The sequence below is a fragment of the Triticum urartu genome, chromosome 5 (genome assembly GCF_003073215.2).
Source record: "Triticum urartu cultivar G1812 chromosome 5, Tu2.1, whole genome shotgun sequence".
Taxonomy (NCBI): Eukaryota; Viridiplantae; Streptophyta; class Magnoliopsida; order Poales; family Poaceae; genus Triticum; species Triticum urartu.
In genome coordinates this window covers 579,187,998-579,214,233 of record NC_053026.1, presented here as the reverse complement: position 1 = coordinate 579,214,233, position 26,236 = coordinate 579,187,998, and the positions used below count along the sequence as shown (strand labels likewise).

Below are 26,236 nucleotides of genomic sequence, written 5' to 3'. Positions count from 1 at the left end.
TTGGGTGTGGGAGAGAAGAAGGGCGTGTGGGCAAGATGCAAATGCCCACACACTAGCCCTTGTGTGTGCGTGCAAAGTGGCGTGTGGGCGAACTGCTGAACGCCCACACACCAGTCCCTCCTGTGTGGTGAAACGGTCGTGTGGGCGACCGGCTGAACGCCCACACACCAGGTATGTCCTACATGGCACTAGAAACATGCCAAGATTCGTGCGCTCACGGACGGACGCGGATCTACGCGTGTGGGCGAGATGCAAAAGCCCACACGTATGGGCGTTAACATTTCCGTTGTTTTATTCAGCACCCCATTAAGCCTTATGATGCGAAGGTGGTTATATTTAGCTATTTGGTGTTTTTCTTCTTAATACAAAAAAAGGGAGCAACTACGTAGAAGTCTGGTGGCCACACATTTTGGTCAGCCGATTTGCAGCGCCTGCAGCCCCATAGGCCCACGCAGCGTGTGCAAGTTGAACAATGGGCTTCCAATTAGAATTCAGATAGGTAGGAATCACGGGATATACCAAGTGGTGTTAACAATAATCTCATATACATCATAGCTCCACGACTCAAGTTGAATCCGATCTAAAAAAGACACTCAAGTTGAATCCCAAATATTTTAAAAGTGACAATCTATTTTAAAAAGTATGATTTCGAAACTACCATAAGGATATGGATCTTCAAAGAGATGGTAAAAAAATTATTTTATTTTGACCTCATTGAATCGAACTTTTAAAACACAGATTTTTCTAGGGCAAAAATAGGAATGTCAAGTCATTTATTTGCCACTTACATCCCTAGGCAAAAACACAGATTTTTGTTTGTTTTATATAAGCATGTCAGAAAAACAGGCAGGCTTGTACAGTAAAACTCAACTGAAGGCCTCCACCCGTGTTTTTTTTTGTTTTGAGATTTGCCTCCACCTCAATTGCACGCAATGACAATGTCAAGGCCCAAATAGGCCTCCACATACACACACTGCTGCCAACATCTCTCTCCTTGGATTGACCGGCCCCACTTGCTCAGCGACACGACTCGCGTCCACCTGCCTGCCTGCCGGTCTAGTCGCCACACCGCAGAGCTTTGGTTCGCAGCGATGGCGACCGACCGCCGCCTCCGCGACCTGCTCCTCCTCGCCGCGGCGCTCCTGCTCTCCGCCTCCTGCGCCGCCGCCGCCGACTTCGAGTACTGCAGTGAGTGCTCCGAGCTCTCCTTTCGCGGCTAAATCGTCCCCGTTTTGACTTTTGAGATTCCACGGATTGTGTATGCGATGCGAGCTTCTGTTGGTGTTTGGTTCCGCAGAAAAGGGGCGCCACTATCCGGTGAAGGTGAGCGGCGTGGAGATCGTCCCCGACCCCGTCGTGCGCGGCGAGCCCGCCACCTTCAAGATCTCCGCCTCCACCGGTAAGATTTCGTCGAATAGCCTGAACTCCTTGCGATTTGGCTTGTGAATTGTGGCGCGGTGTGCTCATGACTGCTGTCGGCCAACTTGAATCTAGCTTGTTAGTAGAGTACTCCTTGTTATGGCTTATTGTTGGTAGCAGCCTACTCCAGAGTTTAGATCGGTGTCTCCGTGTGTATGTGGTAGTCAGATCAAATCGATGCACTTTTGCTTGTTTTTTGATGTGTCGATTTTTTCGAGCAATCAAATTAGTGCCCTGCTGAAGGTTTAGCTGGCCCTATCCATGTACTGTTATATGTGAATTAGTCATGTCCGCGGTAACATTTCAAGTTTTCAACCGAATTGGAGTTTTGTGAAGGACCTAATGTGGTGTGTTAGGAACTGAGATTTGGGGAATATGTCTCCTTAGGTGTTTTTGTAAGACTTCTTTGGAGTTTGGACAAGTCAGCTGTTACTGTCTTTCTATATTTTGCACCTGCATGTTTGGATTGTGGAACGTCCAATATTTGTTGGCCGCAAATTGCAGTAATGCGTGCATGTTTATCGGCCTTACTTTCACGACTTCCCTGTGTTTGTCGATGCTTGTATTTGAGTTTGCCGAGGCTTCCTGAGTCTCTTAAAATTCATCTGACATGTCAACCGAAATGGTTTGTAGGAGTATGTCCCAGTTAGTTGTTCTGATAGCCAATAGGTGAAAGAAATGTGAGTTGTAACATGTGTTTCCTGCAAAACACTTTATATATTCCACTTCATAGTTAGTACCATGGTCGCTAGGGCTTTAATATTGAAATTTTTGTGATGTGGATCTGGCAGGGTTTCTGCTGAAATATAGATTCTTTTTGTCTGTTGGGCCTAGTCTATCGTGGATCTGCTACTAGTGTCTGCACACGCACACACACGCATGAACGGCATGCACCCATATTTCACAGTGTTTTTCTGTAACTAGAATGTTTTTTTTTCTAGTTGCTTCCTTGCTCTGAATCTCCCTGATGCATTTTTACTATTGTTTACACCTGGCAGATAAAACCATCACCAAAGGGAAGCTGGTGGTAGATGTGTGGTACTTCTTTTTCCACGTCGATTCAGAGACTCACGACTTGTGTGCTGGGACTCCCTGTCCCGCAACGGGCGAATTCGTACTAGCCAGCGAACAGACTTTGCCATCTTACACCCCACCAGTAAGCATACCCGCAGTGCACATTCAGTTTCGGTGCCGAACTTGTCTAGATATTTTCCCTTGTAGTGCTTGTGACAGACAAGGGGCTCAATAGGCCGCTGCAAGTAAGATCACATCTAGACATCCTGACGTTTTGTGTTGCTGTGATGTGCTTCAGGGTTCTTACAGTCTCCAGATGAAGCTGCTGGGAGACAAGAACGAGGAGCTGACCTGCATCTTGTTCGGGTTCAGCATCGGGTTCGTCGCACCTGTCGCCATTATGTGAACCAAATATGTGCCGCGACCCAAACACACCCTTGGTTGCAGTTGCAAAGAGCACACCATGGTCCAGGGATGTATGTATGTACCTGCAGAACTCTCTAAAATCTGAATCACCCCGAGTGGGAGAGCATGTGTTGGACTGAGCCGTTTTATTCAGAGTTGCTGCCAGTGCGTGTTTTCTGAGTGTTGAATGTCGCTTGTGTGTGTGTTTTACATGTGTGGTTGGGCTCCGCGGTTGCTTTCGACGAACCATGGGCATTTTGGGTGATTGGTTGGGGCCGGTGCCGCATTCATCCTGTTGTGATGGCCCGACAAGGGCGTCCATCCGTGGAGGACCTGTCGTGGGTTGCTGCTAGCACGCTGTCCACCGAGGCAGAGAAGATAGCGTCGCACTGTGAAGCACCTAAATGCTTTGTCTATGTAGTACCCTGATGAAAGCGGCTCCTTTTTCTTCTGCTCCGATGATTTTGTTATCTCTGATGACTCAGCGCTTAGTTATAATACGCACAAATAGATGTTAAGCATGTGTCCCTACTGGAGCATCAACACTTGTATGCGACAAGAAAGGGTGCGGCGTTGGCTATGCAGTTGTCCTCCTATGGTAGCTAAATACCCGTGCGTCATAACGGAACAATAAATGAAATCTACACAATATTCCACAACAGCAAAAGGGTAGTACATAATAAATACAAATGAAAGAATCACTATAGTTTGGAACCATGCGTGTTGAGAGCGTGACTCTCGTGTGACGTCAAATAAGTCGTGAGAAACACCGACATCTTCCACATGTTTCCTCCTCTGTCACGACAACCAAGCAAACACAAATCATTCAAACTTGTGGGAATCTTAAAGTTGATAAAACGACAACATCAATCAACTTCCACTGTAGCACAACATTGAGAATTGGGTGGCAGGGTGCCTTATTGCTAGAGGAGAGGGTTTCAATGGCTTTCTATGTTGCGACAGGTGTTGGTAGATTTTTTTCTCTTGTGTTTCTTTCTGATAAAAAGAACACCGTAACACACCGCCAACAAATTTGCAGCGTGGGAGCAAACAAATGACTTCGGGGAAAATGGACCTTACGTGCTTGTGACACATGAAGGACATAATTTATGTTTTTATGTGATTTATGAATGAGACGTTAGTTTGCAAAACATACCAAATAATGAAGATATATGCATGATTCATGAAGGAGATGTATATTTATAAGGGCGTTATCTGCGCCGGTGCGCCGGCCCAACAGTTGGCCGGTCAAACGCCAGCCTCCCGATGCAGCGAGCCGGGACCATCTGATCTGGCACTTAACCCCGCCTCATTCTTCTTCCTCCGATCCGGTGATTTGTAGCCTCTCGCTGAACCATCTCCTCCTCTCGCGTTGGTCAACGCAAACAGAAATCCCCTCCTTCCTGTTTCCCGCGAGCATCTCTGCCCTCGCCCCCCACGCGCTTGCGCTCCGGCGAGGGGCGACAGCACCCCGTCCCCTTGCGCCGCTGCTCGTTGCAGCACCAGCGTCGTAGCCCCCATGCCACCCTTCTGCTGAAAGGTCGTCGTTGCCGCATGTCGTGTCCGTAGCTGACAAACCAGACCATTGCAGCTCTGATGCGGTCGGTTCCAGCGCCATACACCATGATTGGAGCACCACCGGCGTCATCGCGGCCGTCAACTTGCACAGTCATGCCCAACACAGAAGTCCAAAAGCAACAAAATCCTCTATTTGTCGGTTGAAGAAAAAATTTACCTGGTTCCAACAAAATTGAACACCGGTTCTAGCAAAATAACAACTCATCAGCAAGAACTCCATTGACCGATTGTAGCAAAAAAAACCCGGTTCCAGCAAAAATGAACACCGGTTCCAGCAAATAACAACTCTTTCAGCAAGAACTCCCGGTGATTGATTGTAGCAAAACAGAGAGCCCGTCCCAGCACCCTGCTACCCCGTTTCCAGCAAAACAGAGAGCTGGTTTCAGCAAAATTTCTTTTCGGTTGTAGCAAAAACCAAACGTTCGATCAGCAAAAAAAGCTTACGGTCTCTAGTTCCAGCATTTGTTAATGTGGATCCAGCAATTTTTTTGCCGGTTGTAGCAAAACAAAAAACCTGTTGTAGCAAAATTACCTGTATCGTCGTTCAGTTCCAGCACTGGTCATGTGTGGATGCAACTTTTTCGCCGGCTGGTTCCAGCAAAAATGATATATGGTTGCAGCACCGGAGCCCGTCGTCTTCGCCGCCGACAGCTGCTGGTTGCAGCAAGCATGGTCTCCGGTTCCAGCATCTCGGGACTCTGGTTCCAGCAAAACAAAAGCTCGGTTGCAACACCGAAGCCTCTCCCGTCTCCACCTTCGGCGACTGCTGGTTATAGCAACCATGGCTGCTCGTTCCAGCATCGCTGGACTCTGGTTCTAGCGGTGCCGGGCCCATGGGTGGCAAGCTCCTGGCAGGCAGCGCCGCAATCCCCCCTTTGTCTCCCCCAGAGCAGCGCCAGATCCTCCTGCGAAAAAAAGGCAGCGCCCATGGCCGGGGGCCTCCCTCCCTGCCTTGCCAGAGAAGGAAAAAGAATGGAACGGGGGGACGGCGGCGCAACTGAAGTGTGCCTTGTGGTGGTTTCGCGACAGTGCGGGGAAGGGAGAGAAGAAACATGGCGCGGGAAGGACGCGGCTGAAGGTAGGAGATGGAGTGCACGGGAAGAGGTAAGGTAGGAAGGGGCGGTCCTCACAGCTCCACCGAAATACACGTGTCTCGCGTGAGGGGCTGCTTGAGTGGGCGCACGATGCCAGCGTGGCACGTGACCGGTCGGGCGTTCGGCCGGCGTTCAGCGTGGTGGTTAGTTCTCAGTCGACCGAGACTTAACCAAGTTTCAATCAAAGTGACATAATATATAAGAAGGAAAAAGAAAACGAAAAGGATATTTTTTGCACGGATCTTCATGCAAGATCAAACGAATATAGTATCGACTGAGACATAACCAAGTCTTAGTCGGCCGAGACTTAGCAAAACTGATTTGTAATTCAGTAAGAGGATAATTGTGAGGAGAGAATATTTTCAAACGATGTACTCCCTTCGTTCCTAAATATAAGACCTCTTAGAGATTTCACTATGAACTACATACAAATGTATATAGACATACTTTAGAGTGTAAAATCGCTCATTTTGCTCCGTATATAGTCTACTATTTAGAAACGGAGGGAGTATAGTGAAATCCTAAAAAAGTCTTATATTTAGAAACGGAGGGAGTATTGTGTAGTATAGAGAGCAGATGTTGGACGCACCAACGGCGATGATCACTCTCCTTTGCTTTGCTTTGGTCTGGTAGTAAAGATAAACACCTTTCTCATACGTTTGGACTGCACGCTTCGCAAGCAGCTTCCGGCGAGACCGCCCCACGTGCGCTCTGCCGCTCTCCGCTCGTCGCCGCGTCACCGATGACAAGGAGCAACCCCGCCGTTCCCGAGACAAGAGAATCTGCGCGTGCGTGCGTGTATCCCCAGCCAAAATCCGCCGATCCATCCATCCATCCATCCATCCCACGGTTCGAAATTTAAATCCACCCCCTCGCCCATCCGCGACGCCACGCCTGAGCGAGATTAACGGCTCCTAACGACCCGAGCCGAACGTTAAACGGGCCCGTAATCCATCCACGCCTGAGCGAGATTAACGGCTCCTAACGACCCAAGCCCACGCCGCCCGCGCCCTAGCGCACGAAAAGGAAAGAAAAATACCCCGGAAAAAAACAGGAGGCTGCCTGCGAACTACGCGGGCCTCGCAGCGCAAGAGCCCTAGGCAGAAGCGCCCCCCCTTTTCCCTTCCCCCCCACACGACGCCCGCCTCCTCCTCCTGCCTCCTCTCCCTCCCCCGCGCCCCGCCTCCGCGCCGCGCCGCACCGCCCATGGAGCAGGGCTCGTACTCCGGCGCCGGCGGGAAGATCCGGCGCCGCCCGCCCCCGCGCGCCTCCGCCGCCACCCCCTACGACCGCCCCCCCGCCGCCGCCGCCTCCCGCCGCCTCGCGGCCGCGGCCGCTGCCGCCTACCGCGGCGGCGACGGCGAGGGCGGCGGCTGGGTGTCCCGGCTCGTCGACCCGGCCTCGCGCCTCATCGCGGGCGGCGCCGCGCGGCTCTTCTCCTCGGTCTTCCGCAAGCGCTTCGCCGTCGCGCCCCCCGCGCCAGCCCCTGCCCCTGCCGCGGCCGCACAGCCCCCCGCCTCCCCGCCTCCCGGTGAGCCTACAGCTTCCTCTCCTTCCCGCTTTCCCCTCCCGAGATTCGTGTTTGCTCGCGCGCGCTCCTGAGATTGGTTGTGGCTGCGGGCTTGGGCTAGGGTTTCGGTCTGCTTCCCGGCATGCTAGGGTTTAGCTTAGATTGCTGACCGCCTGCTTCCAGTTTTCGGCGATTTTGACCCGACCAGTGCTATTGCTGGCACGAAGAGCCAATTTCACGAGGAAAAAGGGTGTTAACTGGAGCCCTCTAAAGTTTTTTACTTGCTTTTGCTTTATTATGTTTAAAGTTGTAGTTTGTATCGATATGGATGTGGCATGTGCATGGCTGTGCGTTCTGAAGAATAACACATGGGCTTAGATCTGTGCTTGAAACTAGTTATACTGGACAACTTTTATTATCCTGTGCGTTACGTTGATGTTTGTAAGCTACACTTAAATTGTGCCAATTTTTGTATTGGAGGGGAGTGTGGTCTATTGGAACCATATGTTTGATTGGGTAGAAATTAGAATACAACACAGGAGATGTTCTTCATGTTTCAGTTCTTTTTGCTAGATAACTGAAGCTCTAGTTGTAATTGCATCATACTGTTGTCGAGCTTATATCATTGAGCTGCACTTACAAATCTGATACCTGTTTCATGTATGCAGGCCAAGATGCTGAACCTAATCAAGATTTGCCTGAGGCAACACATACGGTAAGTAGCAATCATGGTGCAACCTGTTTAAGCTCATCCCCTGTTGTTCTGACCAAGGGCTGTTTCAAATTTTTACGCAGGGTTTATCTCCAGTGGGTGGAATGGCGAAAGGGAAGGACCTCGCTGGTACATCCGGTGACAAATCATTGTCTGAAGTAGAGCATCTGTTAATGCGGAAAACGTTCACCAGGAAAGTATCTGCATATTTTGTGCTTCTTGAACTTCCAGTTTTCTACTCCCTCTGTAAACGCTCTTATATTTATTTATTACAGAGGGAGTACTAGTTTTTTTTCTCTCTCGGTAAGTATCAAAATATGTTAATTGTTAGCTGTCCATGGTGAATTCTGATCCCCTAGTATTAATGGATGATGTATGTCCTTTTGATGTCCAACTTGCTTCAGAACACAGTATATATTAATCCAAGTTATTTCTCATTTTTTTGTTTCGCGTTCCATTATTTTGGACTGAACATTGTCACTACCTGATATCCTCTGCAACATTATCTCTTTTCCCTCACTGCTTTTGTACCTGTTCTTGACGATTGGATTCTTCTGTTCAGGGTTGAGTTTGATCGTCTCACAGACTTGCTGCGTGCAAGAACTGTAGAGCCTGCTTTGTCTGCACAAGTAGACCACCATGAGGATAAGAATGAAACAAGAACCAGAATTGATGGAATAGGAGGCTCCACATCTCATGGGATGGCTATAGACCATTCTCCGCCCGCTGATGTAAGGAGTTACCTTGTTTGTGTAATTTCCTTTTAGTTGTTGGATAAATTTGTATTAAGGTGCTGGTAAGGACCATGTGAACATTTTTGACGAATTCCATGAAGTGTATGTTGTTAGTAGATACTGTATTTGTTTAGTATGCTGTCTCAGTGATTCCTGTGGTCAGGTTAGTGATGATGCTCACTTGACTTTGCTCGATCAAACTTGAATATGTTAAGTAAGATGGTAGCAAAATTATCACTGTGATCTAGCAACTTTCATTGAAGTAATACATCAATTTGACATATGATGTGGATTCAGTTGTTCAGATTGATCTAAGTTTCTGTGTCTGTTAGGACCTCTTTTGGTTCACCTGTACAATATTAGGTGCACAATTGTGCAGTTGAACAGTTCATGGATTTTACCTGCAATTCAAACAGGGTAGCATGGATTTTACCATTTGGTTTCCTTGTTTTGCCCGTCTAATACAATACACCTGGCAACTAAGTTATTCAGTGTTTAAGTTAGGAATAGGCAGGCAAATGTAGCTGTACTTCTATTAAGCTTGGTTAGGATTTCAGTTGCCTGTTTTAATTATAATTCATATTCAATTTGCAGGTTCCTATCCGGGATGTTAAGTCCCCTGCGGACCTTGCCAAACAATATATGAGCTCCCGTTATTCGAGAGAACCCCAACAGAGTAGTCTAAGGAGCCAAGTACTTTTTGGTAACAAAGCGGAATCAAGCAACACTGGTTATTATAGGACTTCTGGTGCACCACTTGTTCAGGAGCTGAATCAAGTTAGCAATGAAAACCCTGGACTTCCTGTGAATGGCTATATGGCTTCAGGATTACGTGGGCGGTCAGCAATATGTAAAATGTCCCGCTCTCCATTTTTTAAGGTAGCTTTATACTTCTATCTGCTGCACATCATTCTCTTTCCATCTCATAGTTCTACATTTATATTTTGCTCCACGTGGCATACTCTTGTCCTTGTATGGTGCTTGAATTTTCTCTCTTCAGTTGAGTGATTTTCAACTGCAAAACTGTGATAGTTGTTTTTACTAAATATCTATTTATGCCTAGCAGGGCCCAAGCTCTTCCAATGATATGAATGTTTCACCATTTTCATTATCTCATGCACGAACCCCAAGTTTGGCTGCTGGCGGCAGGCAGGGAATTTGTGGAAGATTTCTGAATTTGAAATAAGCCACATACTGCACTGTATATTCTTGTTCATGTTATATATTCAGCTTGAAAAACATGCCGTTTGTTGAAAAGCAGTTGAAACATGGTGTGTATTTATGGTTGATACCCAATCGACCCTTTTAACATCTTTATATATATATGGACAAACTGTTGCATATCCCAACATTAATGAGGCAGAAAGTAACAGGTCATCCTGTTTGATTGACACTAGTGGCGTTGTGACAACGACCCATTTAGATTTTAGTCTCAATTTAATATTAGTGAGGATTGAGGAACATTCTCCATCAGATTTTGCATTGTCTGGACTATATCTGCCAGAGCTTTTCTAAATCATCTGTCTTCCTAACAGGTGTTGAAACGAAGAGGCACAGAGTTTGACAATGAACTTGGATCTGTTGGCCCCATACGCAGGATTCGTCAGAAGTCGAATATGATGTCTCCTTTTAAAGATGCTCGTGCTAGTCCTCGGGGAAATTTTCTTCCTACCCGTACAATTGGTTCAGATTTTGCTGAAGGCAGTTCACCCCATCAGGAACCTCCTAGTTCAAAAAGACTACTGCTTGAGTCCGGCCAATCCCTGCGGACTGTAGAAAGACAGAGAAATAGTGAAGGTGGCAAACCTTCTAATGATGATGTTCCTCCTGTTCCAACTCAACCAAACAAGATGGCTGAGAAGATATTTGAGCAGCTTAACATAATAGCTCCATCACCAAAAGGCAAACAGTCTGGGCAACAATCTGTTGCTGGGAAACCAAGGCAATCCATGTCCAATGGGCCAAAGGGTGTAAGTGACCCCAGTAGTTCCCGACAATTTCAAGATTTGGATGGAGTTAATCTTCCCCATGATTCTGATCTGAATGGTTCTACATTGAATAAAGACAAGCTGATGAAAGATGGATCATCAAAAGTTCATTCCATTACGTTTCATCAGGATTTAGGCAACAGAGACATGAAGTCTGATCATGTTGCTATTCTTAATAAGCCTGCCATTTCGGGGAATTCAGTTTCTGCTACTACATCAAGGAAACCAGGTTTCAAAATGGCTGTTTTTGAGGTATGGTAGAAATATTAATGCAGTGTAAATTAGTCATATAAGCACTTACGATCTGAAAGTTATATTTACCATTTTTTTGTTTTGTACGTTTCAGGATTTAACTGAGTTTGACGATGATCTGGAAGCCCCTGTCCCATCAAAGAATTCAAAATTTGAGACAGATGTGAAGGCAACAGAGCAGAAGTTTGATTCAAAGATGAAGGAGCGGAAAGTTCAACATGTTAAATTTGAGCAGAAAGTTGAATCAACCTCATCGGAGCAGAATGTTATCAATTCTTCAGTTACTGAACAGCCTAGAACATCCACATCAAAAGATGTCTCTACACCCGGCTTGTTTTCATCCAGTGATACTGAAAAGAAGGGCACCCCCAATGTTTCCTCAAATAACAACACTGGTTTTACGTTTCAGCATGTATCTCCTGCAGACCGTGCTGAGGGTACTGTTTCAGCAGTTCCACTTGCTTCAAATAAAGACGATAAACAGACCAGTGCTTCACCTTTTATGTTTGGTTCCAAGCCATCCAGTACATCAGATTTGGAAACATCAACAGCCGCTGGTGTAAAAACCAAAGGAAGACTTGGGGAGAGGTGATTCTCTTGGAACTCTTTTTTCCTCATTTTTCCTTAAGCACCCATGTTTAATTATTTGGTTGCATACCCATCTTTTGAAAGATTTTGGTATTACCTGGAAGGGATATCATAAAGGTAGGCTAGAAAGAAATCTGTTAGGATAAGAGATGCATATTAATTATTCACTTGAGGAGCTTCTTTCATATCGTATTTTGTCGCAATAATATTAAGATAATTAATGGCAAGGGTCGAAGGGTGTGCACCAAGTTCGGACATGTTGTATACTTTTGGATTGTAGTGAAAGTGCTTGTGTTGTTCTATATCAGTCTTCAGCCTACCATGTGCGCAGACCAAGGATGCAGTAATTCTAAGAAGAACGAGACAGCACACACCTAATGTCACAGTACTACCAATCAGCAATTTCCAAATCAGTTAAATAGGGGTAAAGCGCAAATATTGACTACAATATTGATTCCCTCAATGGGAAAATATTGTTTTTAAGTGTCGTCCATGTATACATCTCATGCATCAGTATCTCATCACTGCCCTACTCTCTGGGAACAGAGTTTTCCGAGGCCAATAACATATAGTGAGACGAGTGAGCATTGTAGTTACAACTGTGAAACATATAGCAAGGGTATAGTTTGAAAGATAAGGGCATCTTAGTTATGTTCAATCACTATGGATTGAAAAATTGGAGGACAACCCATCAGAAATTCTTGTTTCTTTTGTTTATAACTCAAATTTTGTTTTGGATTTGTTAGGCATTTATTTTTCATAGGCAGTTGCATTCTACTATTTGGAGTATCTGCTAACGTATTCTGCTACTTGTGTGTTTCCAGTGCCACGAAGCCCGCATCATTGGACACACCTAATTTGGAGAAAGGCAATGGAAGGGAAGGAGCTGGAGATATCCATAAGTCATCTGACAAGGAGTTGCCTACGGCTGCACCAACATTGACTCCACCTCTCCATTTTGCTTCTGCTGCATCTACTTCACCGGGCCTGAGCAATGGCTTGTCGCACACATCACCACCGAAGTTGTCAAATACCACGCCCACTGATAAACCTGCTGTCAGCACCACTCCATTAACTACCATTGCCGGCTTCTCTGTATCCAGCAGCAGTCCACCTGTTTCATCTTCAGTTCCTGCATTTCCAACTATCAATTTTGGCTCCAGCAGTCCAATGGTAGCAACACCAAAACCAGAGACGACATCCACAGAGACAAAGCCAGCTAGCACTTCACTCTTTGGTACCGTGGGTACTACAACTGAATCCAAGTCTAAAGCCCCAGAATCAGCCAGCAATGCACCATCCAATCTGAATACCTCGTCCATTTTCTCATCAAATATCACAACCTTTTCGAGTTCTCCAGTCACATCCTCTTCTTTCTCGAGCACTGCAACATTTTCGTCTTCTCCTGTTGCATCCTTTAGTGTTGGAACTGCACCAGCTAATTCTACACCATCTACTACATCTGGTGTCCAGTCCGCTTCAACGGCAGCGTTTGCATTCTCGAGCTCAGGAAACAGCATATTTGGGTTCAGTTCTCCATCTCAATCTACTGGTCTGAGCACAACTGTTGGTGGCAGTACCTCTCAACCATCTCCTGCTAGCACGATCTTTGGTAGCAAGCCGCCACAGCCACAGGGCACAATGTCACAGCCGCCTCAGAGTTCAGCCACACAGTTTAGCTCTTCGTTCCCGATTGTGGCTAGTGGAGTGGCGGCAGCTTCGTCATCGGGACCTGGCACTGTCTCTTTTGGAGCGGGAGCTTCTCCCCCTGGGACCTTGTTGTTTGGAGCAGGGGCATCTTCATCTGGTCCTGGTACCGTGTCTTTTGGAGCGGGGGCTGCCTCATCAGGAGGTCCAGGGAGTGTTTCTATTGGAGGAGCTTCCTCATCTGGCACTGGTGTCTTCTCGTTTGGAGCAGGGGTTTCGTCATCTGGACCTGGGACTGTATCTTTTGGAGCGACGCCTTCCTCATCTGGATCTGGGACTATGACTTTTGGAGGGACACCTTCCTCATCTGGACCTGGAACTGTGTCTTTTGGCGTGACAACTTCCTCTACCGGGCCTGTGTTTGGTAATTCACCGTTTGGATCTGGAGCTGCCGCCTTCTCTGGATCTGGAAGTGGGTTTGCATTTTCATCACCTAGCTCTTCCACTGCCTCGTCCTTGGCAGCGGCTAGTACAAGTATGTTCAGCAGTAGCTCCACGGCTTCATCGTCCGCTGCTCTCAGCAACCCTTTTGGTTCAGCTTCGTCCTCTCCCAGCATGTTTACATTTGGACAATCAGCATCTTCAGGGGGTGCTTTTTCATTTGGAGCACAGTCAGCTCCAGCTTTCTCATCGCAAGCTCCTCCAGTTTATTCGTTTACCTCGGCGAGCGCAAGCATGAATTTGTCTACACCACAGCCTGCATTTGGGATGACAAATGCCAACACAGGCTTCGGAATGGGATCTCCTGGAAATGACCAGATGAGTATGGAAGACAGCATGGCTGATGACACCAACCAAGCAGCACCCCCGCAAGTGTCTGCACCAGTGTTTGGTTCTTCGCTATTTGGGCAGCCAGCTAGTTCACCTGCCGCTCCTATATTTGGGCAGCCAGCTAGTTCACCGGCCACTCCAGTATTTGGTGCTCCGGCTGCCCAGCCTGCCGGAGCTTTCCAGTTTGGCGGTCAACAAGGCTCGGTGCAGCAGAACCCGGCATTCCCAACTGGTGGTAGCTTAGAGTTTCAGGGCGGGAACTTCTCGTTGGGCAGCATGGGTGGCGACAAGTCCAACAGGCGGATCATCAAGGCCAAGAGGACACAGAAGAAAAGGTAGCCTCGCTGTTCAATTTTGCATTACATGGTGGCTATTTTCGATGGTGCAATGTCCGGGAAGGTCATGTGGATGGGAACTCCGGAGGCGATGATTTCGTATGGCCATACACATGTTCCAGCATCGAAGCTGTCCCACCGACAGGACATATATCTATCTGGAGGCTGTCATGCGAATATCAAGTCAAGGTCAGTGTAGAGTAGCCACTCAATTATATTTTCTTGCTTGCTTGGTGGGTCAGTCAAAAGGGTGAAAGCCCTGGTGGGTTGGCACATGTTGTAGTAGTATGCTTGTGCTCTTGGGGTGTAAAATGGAACAAACAAGAGTGTGTATCTGAAGGTGTAATTTTGTCTGAGTTTCTTATTTGCGTCGGGTCCGATATAGTTGTCTCGCAGAGAAAGTGTACTGACTGGTGTATTATTCTTTTTTTTGTTTCCACACCCAACTGGCTTAGAACTCTAGTTTAGAGTGTAATTTTGTCTCCTTTTCCCTGCCGTCTGGTCTGGTTCATTTCCTTTTTTTCTTATTTGCGTCCGATATATTTGTCTGGTAGAGAGGAAATGCACTGGCGTTGTACTATTTATTATTCTTGTCTCAGCACCCAGCAGGCTTGTTTTGGAAGCACTAGAGCATGCGTGCTTCCTGGATGCTTCCCTTCATCTGTCAACGCGGCAATGTGCCGTGTTTGTTTACTGTGCCCGTCCGTCCTTATGAGCTGTTCCGTTTGATCGCCATTCTGTGTTATCCATCCCCACGGAGAAAGCGACCGGTTTTCTCCCATCTGCTTGACCCGTTCTCCGGGAAAAAGGCAGCAATCGGCACCCATACGTTGAATTATTACGGTCACGTAGCATGCCCGAGCCACGTCGGTCGCGATCCCCGTCAGAAACAGGGGATGTTACAGGGACGTTGCCTGGCCACCTGCCGGGAAAAGGAGGCCCAACGGCCAGTGGCTCTTCTTCTTCCCTCCCTGTGTGGTAGAGACGGCGACGCCCTTTTGGACTTTGTCGACAGCGCCAAGCGGCGAGCGCGGCACGACCTGGTCGCGGGCGAACGCGCTTTCTTTTCTTTCTCCGAGCTCGCGTTGCGGTTTAGGCACTCCGCCCGGGAAGAGCGAAAGGGCACGGCAGATATGAATATATATCTATGCGACCTTCTTCTCGCATCCCACTTCTCCCCCTCTCCCTTCCCCCGTGCTGTGCGGTGCCATGTCGAGGTCGCAGATAAGTAGGTGCAGCTCGCTAATCATTGCCTCTTCTTAACTAGCAGGCCCGCAACCACCTCCTGCCCTGCCCGTGGCTGGATTTTTTTGTTTTTTTTGTTCACACACACTTACCTCCCGTCACGTACTGCTGCTGCTAGCATTACTTTTTGTCCAGTCTTCTCCTTCGTCTTAGATATCACGGCTGGGTTCCTCTCCTCGCGGGGCCGGCCTCCCTCGTCTCCCTTGTCCCCTTCCTCTCTTCACAGCAGTATATCATCATCGCCGAGGGCCCGTCCGATCTCTTCGTCCACACTTTTTGTTTTGTTTGCTGATTGGCGTGCGTGCGGTTTCTTGGTCCTAGAACCAGTCCCTGACCATCTTTGCTTGCGCAATTTGGTTTCTTGCATAAGCATTCGCCTTTGACTGCTTCTTTCCAAGGCCCACCAACCACCTTCAATTCAATGTGCTCATTCAACAATTCTGCCTCTTCCTCTTGATGCATACGTAGCCCCCGTCCAAGAAGCGTCAGATCATGGCATTCCACGCTGCAGCTCCAGCTCCTGCCGGATGGAAAGCGTTGACTTTGTTGGTTCATCGGTTCTGCTAGCACTTTCCTTCAGTTCAGCCCATCTCTTCCCGGTTGGGAGGTAAAAATCCTTTCTTTTCCTTTCCTCGGTGGGTGGCCGACATCCCTCCGGGCCGCGATCTGATCGACCCCGGCGCGGCGCAGAGCACCACGAGTCTCCCGTCCCGTGCTTGCTGCTCCTTCCTTCCTTGGATCCCAGGACCAGGAGTAGGAGTGGTGGTGGGGTAGCTGCCGCAGCCTCTTGTCCTGCCCCCCCCGCCCGCCGGTCGATAAAGATTCGCCGATTCCGTCTTCGTCTTGGTCCGGCCGTTCCATCCATCCATCCATCGGCAGCGGCGACGATGGGCAACACCTGCGTCGGCCCCAGCATCGGCAAGAACGGCTTCTTCCACTCCGTCTCCACCGTGCTCTGGACCAGGCGCCCCGACGGCGAAGCCCTGCCCGCCGCCAACGCCAACGCCAATGCAGGCGTCGCGGACCGGGCCCCGCCGCCGGACGCGCCGCTGGCCGGCCACATCGTGAGCAAGGCGCCCGAGCCCGTCAAGATCGCCTCCGGCGCCGCCAACGCCAAGCCCGATGAGGCGGCGCAACCCAAGCCCAAGGCCAAGCCGCCGGTGCATCCCAAGCCCGCCCCCGCCAAGGAGCAGGAGTCCAAGGCGTCCACGGACTCGTCCAGCAGCTCCGGCTCCGGCTCCGGCGGCGAGGCCAAGCCGCCGCACCACCGGCCCAAGGTGCCCCCGGTCAAGCGCGTGTCCAGCGCCGGCCTGCTCGTCGGCTCCGTGCTCAAGCGCAAGACGGAGAGCGTCAAGGAGAAGTACAGCCTGGGGCGGCGGCTCGGGCAGGGCCAGTTCGGCACCACCTACCTCTGCGTCGAGCGGAGCTCCGGCAAGGAGTACGCCTGCAAGTCCATCCTCAAGCGCAAGCTCGTCACCGACGACGACGTGGAGGACGTGCGCCGGGAGATCCAGATAATGTACCACCTGGCCGGCCACCCCAACGTCATCTCCATCCGGGGCGCCTACGAGGACGCCGTCGCCGTGCACCTCGTCATGGAGCTCTGCGCCGGCGGCGAGCTCTTCGACAGGATCGTGCAGAAGGGACACTACACCGAGCGGAAGGCCGCCGAGCTCGCCAGGGTCATCGTCGGCGTCGTCGAGGTGTGCCACTCCATGGGCGTCATGCACCGGGACCTCAAGCCCGAGAACTTCCTCTTCGTCGACCAGACGGAGGAGGCCGCGCTCAAGACCATCGACTTTGGTCTCTCCGTCTTCTTCCGGCCTGGTGAGTTTTTGGTCAATCTGGTGGGTGCAACCACCATTCTGTTACTAATCATAGCTAGAGTTCATCTCCATTTTTTTTTTCAGAAAAGGAAACACTTGCCTATGTTCGTATTTATTTTTCAGAAAAATAAACATGAAAACAATACTTATCATACATTGCACTGCATCTAGATGGGCAAGAAAATATGTATGATTTGTCATTTTGCTACCATGGTTCTGTATTTCTGTTCCTTGATTTGATCCATAATTTGGTCACACGCTCACATCCCATCCAGACTGATTGATGTGACCATGTTGTGGGCTTCATAAAGCATGACAGCATACTGAATTTTTGCAATGCATTGTGCTTTCAGCAACATGTTTTTTCCTGAGAAATTATGCCATTCAACTGCAACCATAAACATCTTGGCTACACATCTTTATCAGACTGCAGCCTGAATCTTTTTTTGAATTTTCATCAGATTTGAGACATTCTCCACTGTAATCTCTGCTAATGTGGATCTTAATTATCCCAGGTCAAATATTCACCGACGTTGTCGGAAGCCCCTACTATGTCGCGCCGGAAGTCCTGAAGAAGAAATATGGCCCCGAGGCAGACGTCTGGAGCGCCGGTGTGATCATCTACATTCTGTTGTGTGGCGTGCCGCCATTTTGGGCAGGTATGAATTGTGTTCAGTTTCTGACTTCTTTACTTCTTCGACACAATGCGCAATTACTTTACAATTTTTTGGCATTTTGATCTAATTACAGCCTTGTTTCTTTTCATCGATCAGAGAACGAGCAGGGCATATTCGAAGAGGTTCTACACGGGAAACTCGACTTCGAGTCAGATCCATGGCCCAGCATCTCCGAAGGCGCCAAGGATCTCGTGAGGAGAATGCTCCTCAGGGACCCCAAGAAGAGACTGACTGCCCATGAAGTTCTACGTGAGTCATTAAATTTCTCATCACATGACTAAATAAATTCTAGTTCTCTCAATGGTCTTTACTCTTTAGTGAATTGTGTTGCTGAAGTCTGAAGATTTCTATTTTCGCATTGTCTCAGGGCATCCATGGGTTCAGGTTGGCGGTCTGGCTCCTGACAAGCCTCTGGACTCTGCTGTTCTATCCCGTATGAAGCAGTTCTCGGCCATGAACAAGCTGAAAAAGATGGCTCTCAGGGTAAGAAGCATTCACTTCCCGGCTTGAAATGATTGTTTCTTTCGCATGCCTTGTCGCTCTGAATTGTCATCTTGCCTTTGTGCTCGTCCACCAAGCCAAGTGGCCGGCACCACCTGCCATTTGGAGCTTGGTGGATGTTATCATGGAAGAGACCAAGAATGCAAAACCATCCAAATCGACTTGTCCTGACGCGTGTGTATGTGTGTGTCTGTCCAGGTGATTGCGGAGAACTTGTCCGAGGACGAGATCGCCGGCCTCAAGGAGATGTTCAAGATGATCGACTCGGACAACAGCGGGCAGATCACGTACGAGGAGCTCAAGGTGGGGCTCAAGAAGGTGGGCGCCAACCTCCAGGAGTCGGAGATCTACGCGCTCATGCAGGCCGTAAGTTTGTCACTCAAATTCACAAGAGTGATGAATCCAGTGAAAGAAGTGTGTTGGCATTGACACGAAGAATGAAATGGGGTGAATGCAGGCGGACGTGGACAAGAGCGGGACGATCGACTACGGTGAGTTCATCGCGGCGACGCTGCACCTGAACAAGGTGGAGCGGGAGGACCACCTGTTCGCGGCGTTCCAGTACTTCGACAAGGACGGCAGCGGCTACATCACCCCCGACGAGCTGCAGCTCGCGTGCGAGGAGTTCGGCCTCGGCTCCGACGACCTCAGCCTCGACAACATGATCAGAGAAGTCGACCAGGACAACGTCAGTCACACCTTCCCTCCCTTCTTTTTTCTTCTCTTCTCTTCGGGGTGCTCTGACTGAACTGAAACACCAAAACGCTGATGATCTCGTGTGTTGGTTGCTTTGGCAGGACGGGCGCATAGACTACAACGAGTTCGTGGCGATGATGCAGAAGCCGGCGCTGGGGCTGGCGAAGAAGGCCGGGGCCGGGCTGGAGAGCAGCTTCAGCATCGGCTTCAGGGAGGCGCTGAGGATGGCTTGATGGAGGAGGAGGAGCTAGGTGGTAGTCATGGCGACGCTAATTTCGTTCTGCCCGTCGAAGACGCTTTGTTGTAGAGACATGGTGAGGTGATTGAGTTTTCATAGGGTTGAAGTGGCAGCAGCTCCTGGCGAGTAGCAGAGGGTCGGGACTCGGGACAACGTGGGTGTAGTAGAGGCAGGCAGGCAGGCAGGCAGACAGCCTCGGTGATTTTCTGCTCGCTACTGGATTGGTTCAATTGTGTATTATACTGAGCATATAAACTACAAAAGGCTTTTCCCCTCCCTGTATACAGTACGGTTAGAAGTGAAACCTGCACAAGTTGGATTAGTTTTTTTTTTCTTTTTTGCGGGTGAAACGAGATTGTATTAATTAAGAAAAGGTGTTACACTCGTTTTCACAAATAAGAGAAAGATCCTCGGGCCCGGAGCCTAGTACGCTGGGTGGTGCGTACCCTATGAGCTAGACAATGGGTGGCACTGTTGGCTGATCTCCAGACATGGCCAAAACTATGCCTCCGGATCCCATGCAGGGCCCTCTTTGTCTCCTTCACCTAGCTCGCCAGTGAACATCTGTTGACGCTGCTATCCATCAGGGCGCACACTCCCTGCTTGCAATCTAACTCAATGATTAATGACTTCTCCGTTCGCTGCAGCGCCAGGGACGTGCCCTCAAGACACGCTGCCATTTCCGCCTCCATCAAAGAGCGACATGATCGAAGAAAGCAACACGAAGAAAGGATGATGGCCCCGGTGTCGTCCCTTAGTACCATGCCGGCACCCCCTGTATTCTCGCCATGGATGTATGATCCATCCACGTTGAGCTTCGTCCATCCCGCCGGAGGTTTCTCCCAAGTTGTGTTAGCTACTATACCTCTCGGTGATGCTACTGTTTGCTTGACCATATGCGCTACACTCTGAACCATCTTGCCTTTCACCAAATCTCCTTATGGATGCTGCTTGATGCACGGTAGGGACTCGATGTAGCTACACAAGAATCTCCACGGACACTCGATAGCTGGTGCCGGCTTGTAATGTGTGACCTCGTTCCTACAATGCCACACACGCCAAAAGTTCATGAGGATGACCAGCCGCTGCAACTCGGTGCAGTTATCCAGGAGGTGAAGTAGCCATTCCTTGCCGGTGTTCACGACCGTCGCCAGGTCCGGGAGTAGCCATGACTCCCTCATGGCCTCCCATAGTGCACACGCCATGGGGCACCTGCAAATAGTGTGGAAGGTGTCCTCCTGCTCAACGCCACATAGGCCACACACATAAGATTTTTCCAAGGTTCTCTTATGCTTATTCTCCATCGTAGCCAATGAGTTGGTCGCAATCCGCCAACCGAAGACGCATACCTTAGGTGCAGCAGGGCACCTCCACATTGCCTTCCAGACGGCACAATTGCCATCCGGTGCCCTGCTTGCGGCTCATGAAGATGTGTGAAATTTATCCTCAAGACCAATCTTGTAGGCCGACTTGGCAGAAAAGATGCCTTTTGGGTCTGGACCCCAAGCCAAGACATCATGCATCCTTGGCGAGGGACGCAACTTTAGTATTTCATCAACATCAAGTGGCAAGAAGTGTTGTTGAAGTAACTCTGTTTTCCATGCACCATGATCATCAAGTAGTTCTGCCACCCGGCGTAACCGGCACCTTCCAGCCTGTGATATGGGCCGGTATGACGCCGGTCGTTTGAGCCAAGGGTCGCGCCAGATACGAACATTTTGACCGTCACCGATCCGCCATACGAGCCCTCTCTTGTGGAGCTCCAAGCCATATGTTATGGCCTGCCAAGTAGAGGATGCGTTACCTGCAAAAACAATATCCTCCAACCGCCCATTAGGATAATATTTAACTTTCAAAACCCTAGCACATAAGCTTTATAGGTAGTCATATGAATGTGGCAAATTTGTGAAACTTTTGAAGAGCCCCAACCTCAAGTAGGAATCTAAGATCATCTCTAGTGGATCCCTCAAAAGGTATTTTTTTTGGGGGGAAATATCTGGTTTAGGGGATTAAACACCGTCCAACAAATCTCTAAAAAAGTTTAGTGCCTCCAATATAACCCCCACTAAAATCTCCCCCTAGCCTATATTTGCTCCACATCCCCGCCTCCTCACCGTCTCCGATGAGATTCCGGCAAACTTCTTTTTTCATCATTTTGTCTTCTTCGTTGTCTCCGACCATTGTGGAGCTTGTCCCTAGCATCCCTGGCTCGATGGCTCCTCCCTGTCCTCACTGGCCATGAGTAGAGCAGCGACCCAAGCAGATGGACTCCTACAAAGGAGAAACATGACATAGCTTTTTTTTGTACTGAGAAACATGGCCGCCAACATCGATTCCAATGATTCCTTGCGTTTCGGAACCACGCCATCGTGCCACTAGGAGAAGGAAGATGAGAAGAACTCATTCTGAAGAAGAAATGTTGAAACCGTGGCCCATGGAAGACGAATTGCACCTACTTTGTAGACTCCTTCACATGCGTACAATCATGCTCGATGATCCTTTATCAAACTACTTTTGCGGATCATATATCCAAGCCCTAGATAGCTCATGGACATCGTCTAGTGGTGAGAAGTCATCGTTGTCCACATGAAAGGAAGAAGAAGAAAGACGGAAGAAGTAAGAAGAAGATGAAGAGAGGCTCCCATGTGGGGTCGAATTGGTCTCGGGAATAAGTTTAGGGGATTTTCTAGATGAAGAAAAGTTCAATCCCCTAAAATATAGCTTTTTAGAGGATAGGGGATACAATATAGAACTATAGGATAAGGGATCCCCGCTAGAGAGCATCTCTAGCTCATTCCCCAAAAGCTATATATAAGTGAGGAGAGTTGGGCTAGCCTGACTGAATGTGGGCCAGGTGGGTGGTGGACCGCCTGAACTGTTGGAAATATGCCCTAGAGGCAATAATAAAATGGTTATTATTATATTTCTTTGTTCATGATAATTTTCTATTGTTCATGCTATAATTGTGTTATCCGGAAATCGTAATACATGTGTGAATACATAGACCACAACACGTCCCTAGTGAGCCTCTAGTTGACTAGCTCGTTGATCAAAGGATAGTCATGGTTTCCTGACTATGGACATTAGATGTCATTGATAACGGGATCACATCATTAGGAGAATGATGTGATGGACAAGACCCAATCCTAAGCTTAGCTCAAAGATCGTGTAGTTCGTTTGCTGTAGCTTTTCTGAATGTCAAGTATCATTTCCTTAGACCATGAGATTGTGCAACTCCCGGATACCGTAGGAGTGCCTTGGGTGTGACAAACGTCACAACGTAACTGGTGACTATAAAGGTACATACAGGTATCTCCAAAGTGTCTGTTGGTTGGCACGAATCGAGGACTGGGATTGTCACTCCGTATGTCGAGAGTATCTCTGGCCCCACTCGGTAAGGCATCAATCATAATGAAGCTCAATGTGATCAAGTGGTTGATCACGGGATCATGCATTACGGTACGAGTTAAAGTGACTTGCCGTAACGAACTGAGCAAGGTATTGGGATACCGACGATCGAGTCTCGGGCAAGTAACGTACCGATTGACAAAGGGAATTGTATACGGATTGATTGAATCCTCGACATCGTGGTTCATCCGATGAGATCATCGTGGAGCATGTGGGAGCCAACATGGGTATCCAGATCCCGCTGTTGGTTATTGACCGGAGAGGCTTCTTGGTCATGTCTGCATGTCTCCCGAACCCATAGGGTCTACACACTTAAGGTTCGGTGACTCTAGGGTTGTAGAGATATTAGCACAAGGTAACCCGAAAGTTGTTAGGAGTCCCGGATGAGATCCCGGACGTCACGAGGAGTTCCGGAATGGTCCGGAGGTAAAGATTTATATATAGGAAGTCCAGTTTCGGCCATCGGGAAGGTTTCGGGGGTCACCGGTATTGTACCGGGACCACCGGAAGGGTCCCGGGGGTCCACCGGATGGGGCCACCTATCCCGGAGGGCCCCATGGGCTGAAGTGGGAGGGGAACCAGCCCCTAGTGGGCTGGTGCGCCCCCTTGGGCCTCCCCCTGCGCCTAGGGTTAGAAACCCTAGGGGTGGGGGCGCCACCCTTGCCTTGGGGGGCAAGGCACCCCCTTGGCCGCTGCCCCCCTAGGAGATTGGATCTCCTAGGGCCGGCGCCCCCTCCTAGGCACCCTATATATAGTGGGGGGAAGGGAGGGCTGTGCACCAAAGCCCCAGGCCTCTCCCTCTCCCTTCCGTGACACTCCTCCGTCTCCCAGCGCTTGGCGAAGCCCTGCCGAGATCACCGTTGCTTCCACCACCACGCCGTCCTGCTGCTGGATCTTCATCAACCTCTCCTTCCCCCTTGCTGGATCAAGTTGGAGGAGACGTCTTCCCAACCGTACGTGTGTTGAACGCGGAGGTGCTGTCCGTTCGGCACTTGGTCATCGGTGATTTGAATCACGTCGAGTACGACTCCATCAACCCCGTTCTCTTGAACGCTTCCGCTCGTGATCTACAAGGGTATGTAGATGCACTCCTCTTTCCCTTGTTGCTAGATGACTCCATAGATTGATCTTGGTGATGCGCAGAAAATTTTAAAATTCTGCTACGTTCCCCAACAGTGGCATCATGAGCTAGGTCTATGCGTAGTTACTATGCACGAGTAGAACACAAAGCAGTTGTGGGCGTCGATATTGTCAATTTGCTTGCCGTTACTAGTCTTATCTTGATTCGGCGGCATTGTGGGATGAAGCGGCCCGGACCAACCTTACACGTACGCTTACGTGAGACCAGTTCCACCGACTGACATGCACTAGTTGCATAAGGTGGCTGGCGGGTGTCTGTCTCTCCCACTTTAGTCGGATCGGATTCGATGAACAGGGTCCTTATGAAGGGTAAATAGAAATTGGCAATTCACGTTGTGGTTTTGGCGTAGGTAAGAAACGTTCTTGCTAGAAACCTATAGCAGCCACGTAAAAAACTTGCAACAACAATTAGAGGACGTCTAACTTGTTTTTTGCAGCAAGTATTTTGTGATGTGATATGGCCAAAGGTTGTGATGAATGATGAATGATATATGTGATGTATGAGATTGATCATGTTCTTGTAATAGGAATCATGACTTGCATGTCGATGAGTATGACAACCGGCAGGAGCCATAGGAGTTGTCTTAATTTATTTATGACATGCGTGTCAACATAAACGTCATGTAATTACTTTACTTTATTGCTAAACCGTTAGCCATAGTAGTAGAAGTAATAGTTGACGTGACAACTTCAAGAAGACACGATGATGGAGATCATGGTGTCATGCCGGTGACAACGATGATCATGGAGCCCCGAAGATGGAGATCAAAGAGCAAATGATATTGGCCATATCATGTCACTATTTGATTGCATGTGATGTTTATCATGTTTTACATCTTATTTGCTTAGAACGACGGTAGCTTAAATAAGATGATCCCTCGTAATAATTTCAAGAAAGTGTTCCCCCTAATTGTGCACCATTGCGAAGGTTCGTTGTTTCGAAGCACCACGTGATGATCGGGTGTGATAGATTCTAACGTTCGAATACAACGGGTGTAAGCCAGATTTACACACGCAATACACTTAGGTTGACTTGACGAGCCTAGCATGTACAGACATGGCCTCGGAACACAAAAGACCGAAAGGTCGAGCATGAGTCGTATAGAAGATACGATCAACATGAAGATGTTCATCGATGTTGACTAGTCCGTCTCACGTGATGATCGGACACGGCCTAGTTAACTCGGATCATGTTATACTTAGATGACTGGAGGGATGTCTATCTGAGTGGGAGTTCATTGAATAATTTGATTAGATGAACTTAATTATCATGAACTTAGTCTAAAATCTTTACAATATGTCTTGTAGATCAAATGGCCCACGTTGTCCTCAACTTCAACGCGTTCCTAGAGAAAACCAAGCTGAAAGACGATGGCAGCAACTATACGGACCAGGTCCGGAACCTGAGGATCATCCTCATAGCTGCCAAGAAGGATTATGTCCTAGAAGCACCGCTAGGTGACGCACCCATCCCACAGAACCAAGACGTTATGAACGCTTGGCAGACACGTGCTGACGATTACTCCCTCGTTCAGTGCGGCATGCTTTACAGCTTAGAACCGGGGCTCCAAAAGCGTTTTGAGAGACACGGAGCATATGAGATGTTCGAAGAGCTGAAAATGGTTTTTCAAGCTCATGCCTGGGTCGAGAGATATGAAGTCTCCGACAAGTTCTTCAGCTGTAAGATGGAGGAAAATAGTTCTGTCAGTGAGCACATACTCAAAATGTCTGGGTTGCATAACCGCTTGACTCAGCTGGGAGTTAATATCCCGGATGACGCGGTCATTGACAGAATCCTTCAGTCGCTTCCACCGAGCTACAAGAGCTTTGTGATGAACTTCAATATGCAGGGGATGGAAAAGACCATTCCTGAAGTATTTTCAATGCTGAAATCAGTAGAGGTAGAAGTCAAAAAGGAACATCAAGTGTTGATGGTGAATAAAACCACTAAGTTCAAGAAAGGCAAGGGTAAGAAGAACTTCAAGAAGGACGGCAAGGGAGTTGCCGCGCCCGGTAAGCAAGCTGCCGGGAAGAAGCCAAAGAATGGACCCAAGCCCGAGACTGAGTGCTTTTATTGCAAGGGAAGTGGTCACTGGAAGCGGAACTGCCCCAAATACTTAGCGGACAAGAAGGCCGGCATCACGAAAGGTATATGTGATATACATGTAATTGACGTGTACCTTACCAGTATTCGTAGTAGCTCCTGGGTATTTGATACCGGTGCGGTTGCTCACATTTGTAACTCAAAGCAGGAGTTGCGGAATAAACGGAGACTCGCGAAGAATGAGGTGACGATGCGCGTCGGGAATGGTTCCAAGGTCGATGTGATCGCCGTCGGCACGCTACCTCTACATTTACCCACGGGATTAGTTTTAAACCTCAATAATTGTTATTTAGT

General features: G+C 48.8%; 2 protein-coding genes across 2 annotated transcripts; both read left to right on the top strand.

Moving 5' to 3' along the window:
* Positions 1–943: 943 nt before the first annotated feature.
* Positions 944–3,026, top strand: LOC125510912 (MD-2-related lipid-recognition protein ROSY1-like). The gene is made up of 4 exons (XM_048676202.1): positions 944–1,188; positions 1,298–1,399; positions 2,418–2,575; positions 2,732–3,026. Exons 1-4 carry the CDS (start codon positions 1,092–1,094, stop codon positions 2,837–2,839), a joined length of 465 nt encoding a protein of 154 aa, XP_048532159.1. The 5' UTR covers positions 944–1,091; the 3' UTR covers positions 2,840–3,026.
* A 3,598-nt stretch (positions 3,027–6,624) lies between these two features.
* LOC125510911 (nuclear pore complex protein NUP1-like) lies at positions 6,625–19,618 on the top strand. The gene is made up of 17 exons (XM_048676201.1): positions 6,625–7,041; positions 7,689–7,735; positions 7,816–7,925; positions 8,295–8,463; positions 9,061–9,345; positions 9,533–9,619; positions 10,002–10,706; positions 10,801–11,294; positions 12,119–14,107; positions 14,230–14,296; positions 16,495–17,179; positions 17,694–17,837; positions 17,952–18,104; positions 18,223–18,338; positions 18,555–18,722; positions 18,814–19,044; positions 19,154–19,618. Exons 1-17 carry the CDS (start codon positions 6,717–6,719, stop codon positions 19,283–19,285), a joined length of 5,907 nt encoding a protein of 1,968 aa, XP_048532158.1. The 5' UTR covers positions 6,625–6,716; the 3' UTR covers positions 19,286–19,618.
* Positions 19,619–26,236: the final 6,618 nt, after the last annotated feature.

Excerpts from the sequence above, each read along its gene's own strand:
- LOC125510912 (XM_048676202.1), top strand. The coding sequence starts at position 1,092 with ATGGCGACCGACCGCCGCCTCCGCGACCTGCTCCTCCTCGCCGCGGCG. Across the intron at positions 1,189-1,297 it reads CGCCGACTTCGAGTACTGCA|AAAAGGGGCGCCACTATCCG; the intron begins GTGAGTGCTCCG and ends TTGGTTCCGCAG. Across the intron at positions 2,576-2,731 it reads TGCCATCTTACACCCCACCA|GGTTCTTACAGTCTCCAGAT; the intron begins GTAAGCATACCC and ends GATGTGCTTCAG.
- LOC125510911 (XM_048676201.1), top strand. The coding sequence starts at position 6,717 with ATGGAGCAGGGCTCGTACTCCGGCGCCGGCGGGAAGATCCGGCGCCGC. Across the intron at positions 7,736-7,815 it reads TGCCTGAGGCAACACATACG|GGTTTATCTCCAGTGGGTGG; the intron begins GTAAGTAGCAAT and ends ATTTTTACGCAG. Across the intron at positions 9,346-9,532 it reads CCCGCTCTCCATTTTTTAAG|GGCCCAAGCTCTTCCAATGA; the intron begins GTAGCTTTATAC and ends TATGCCTAGCAG.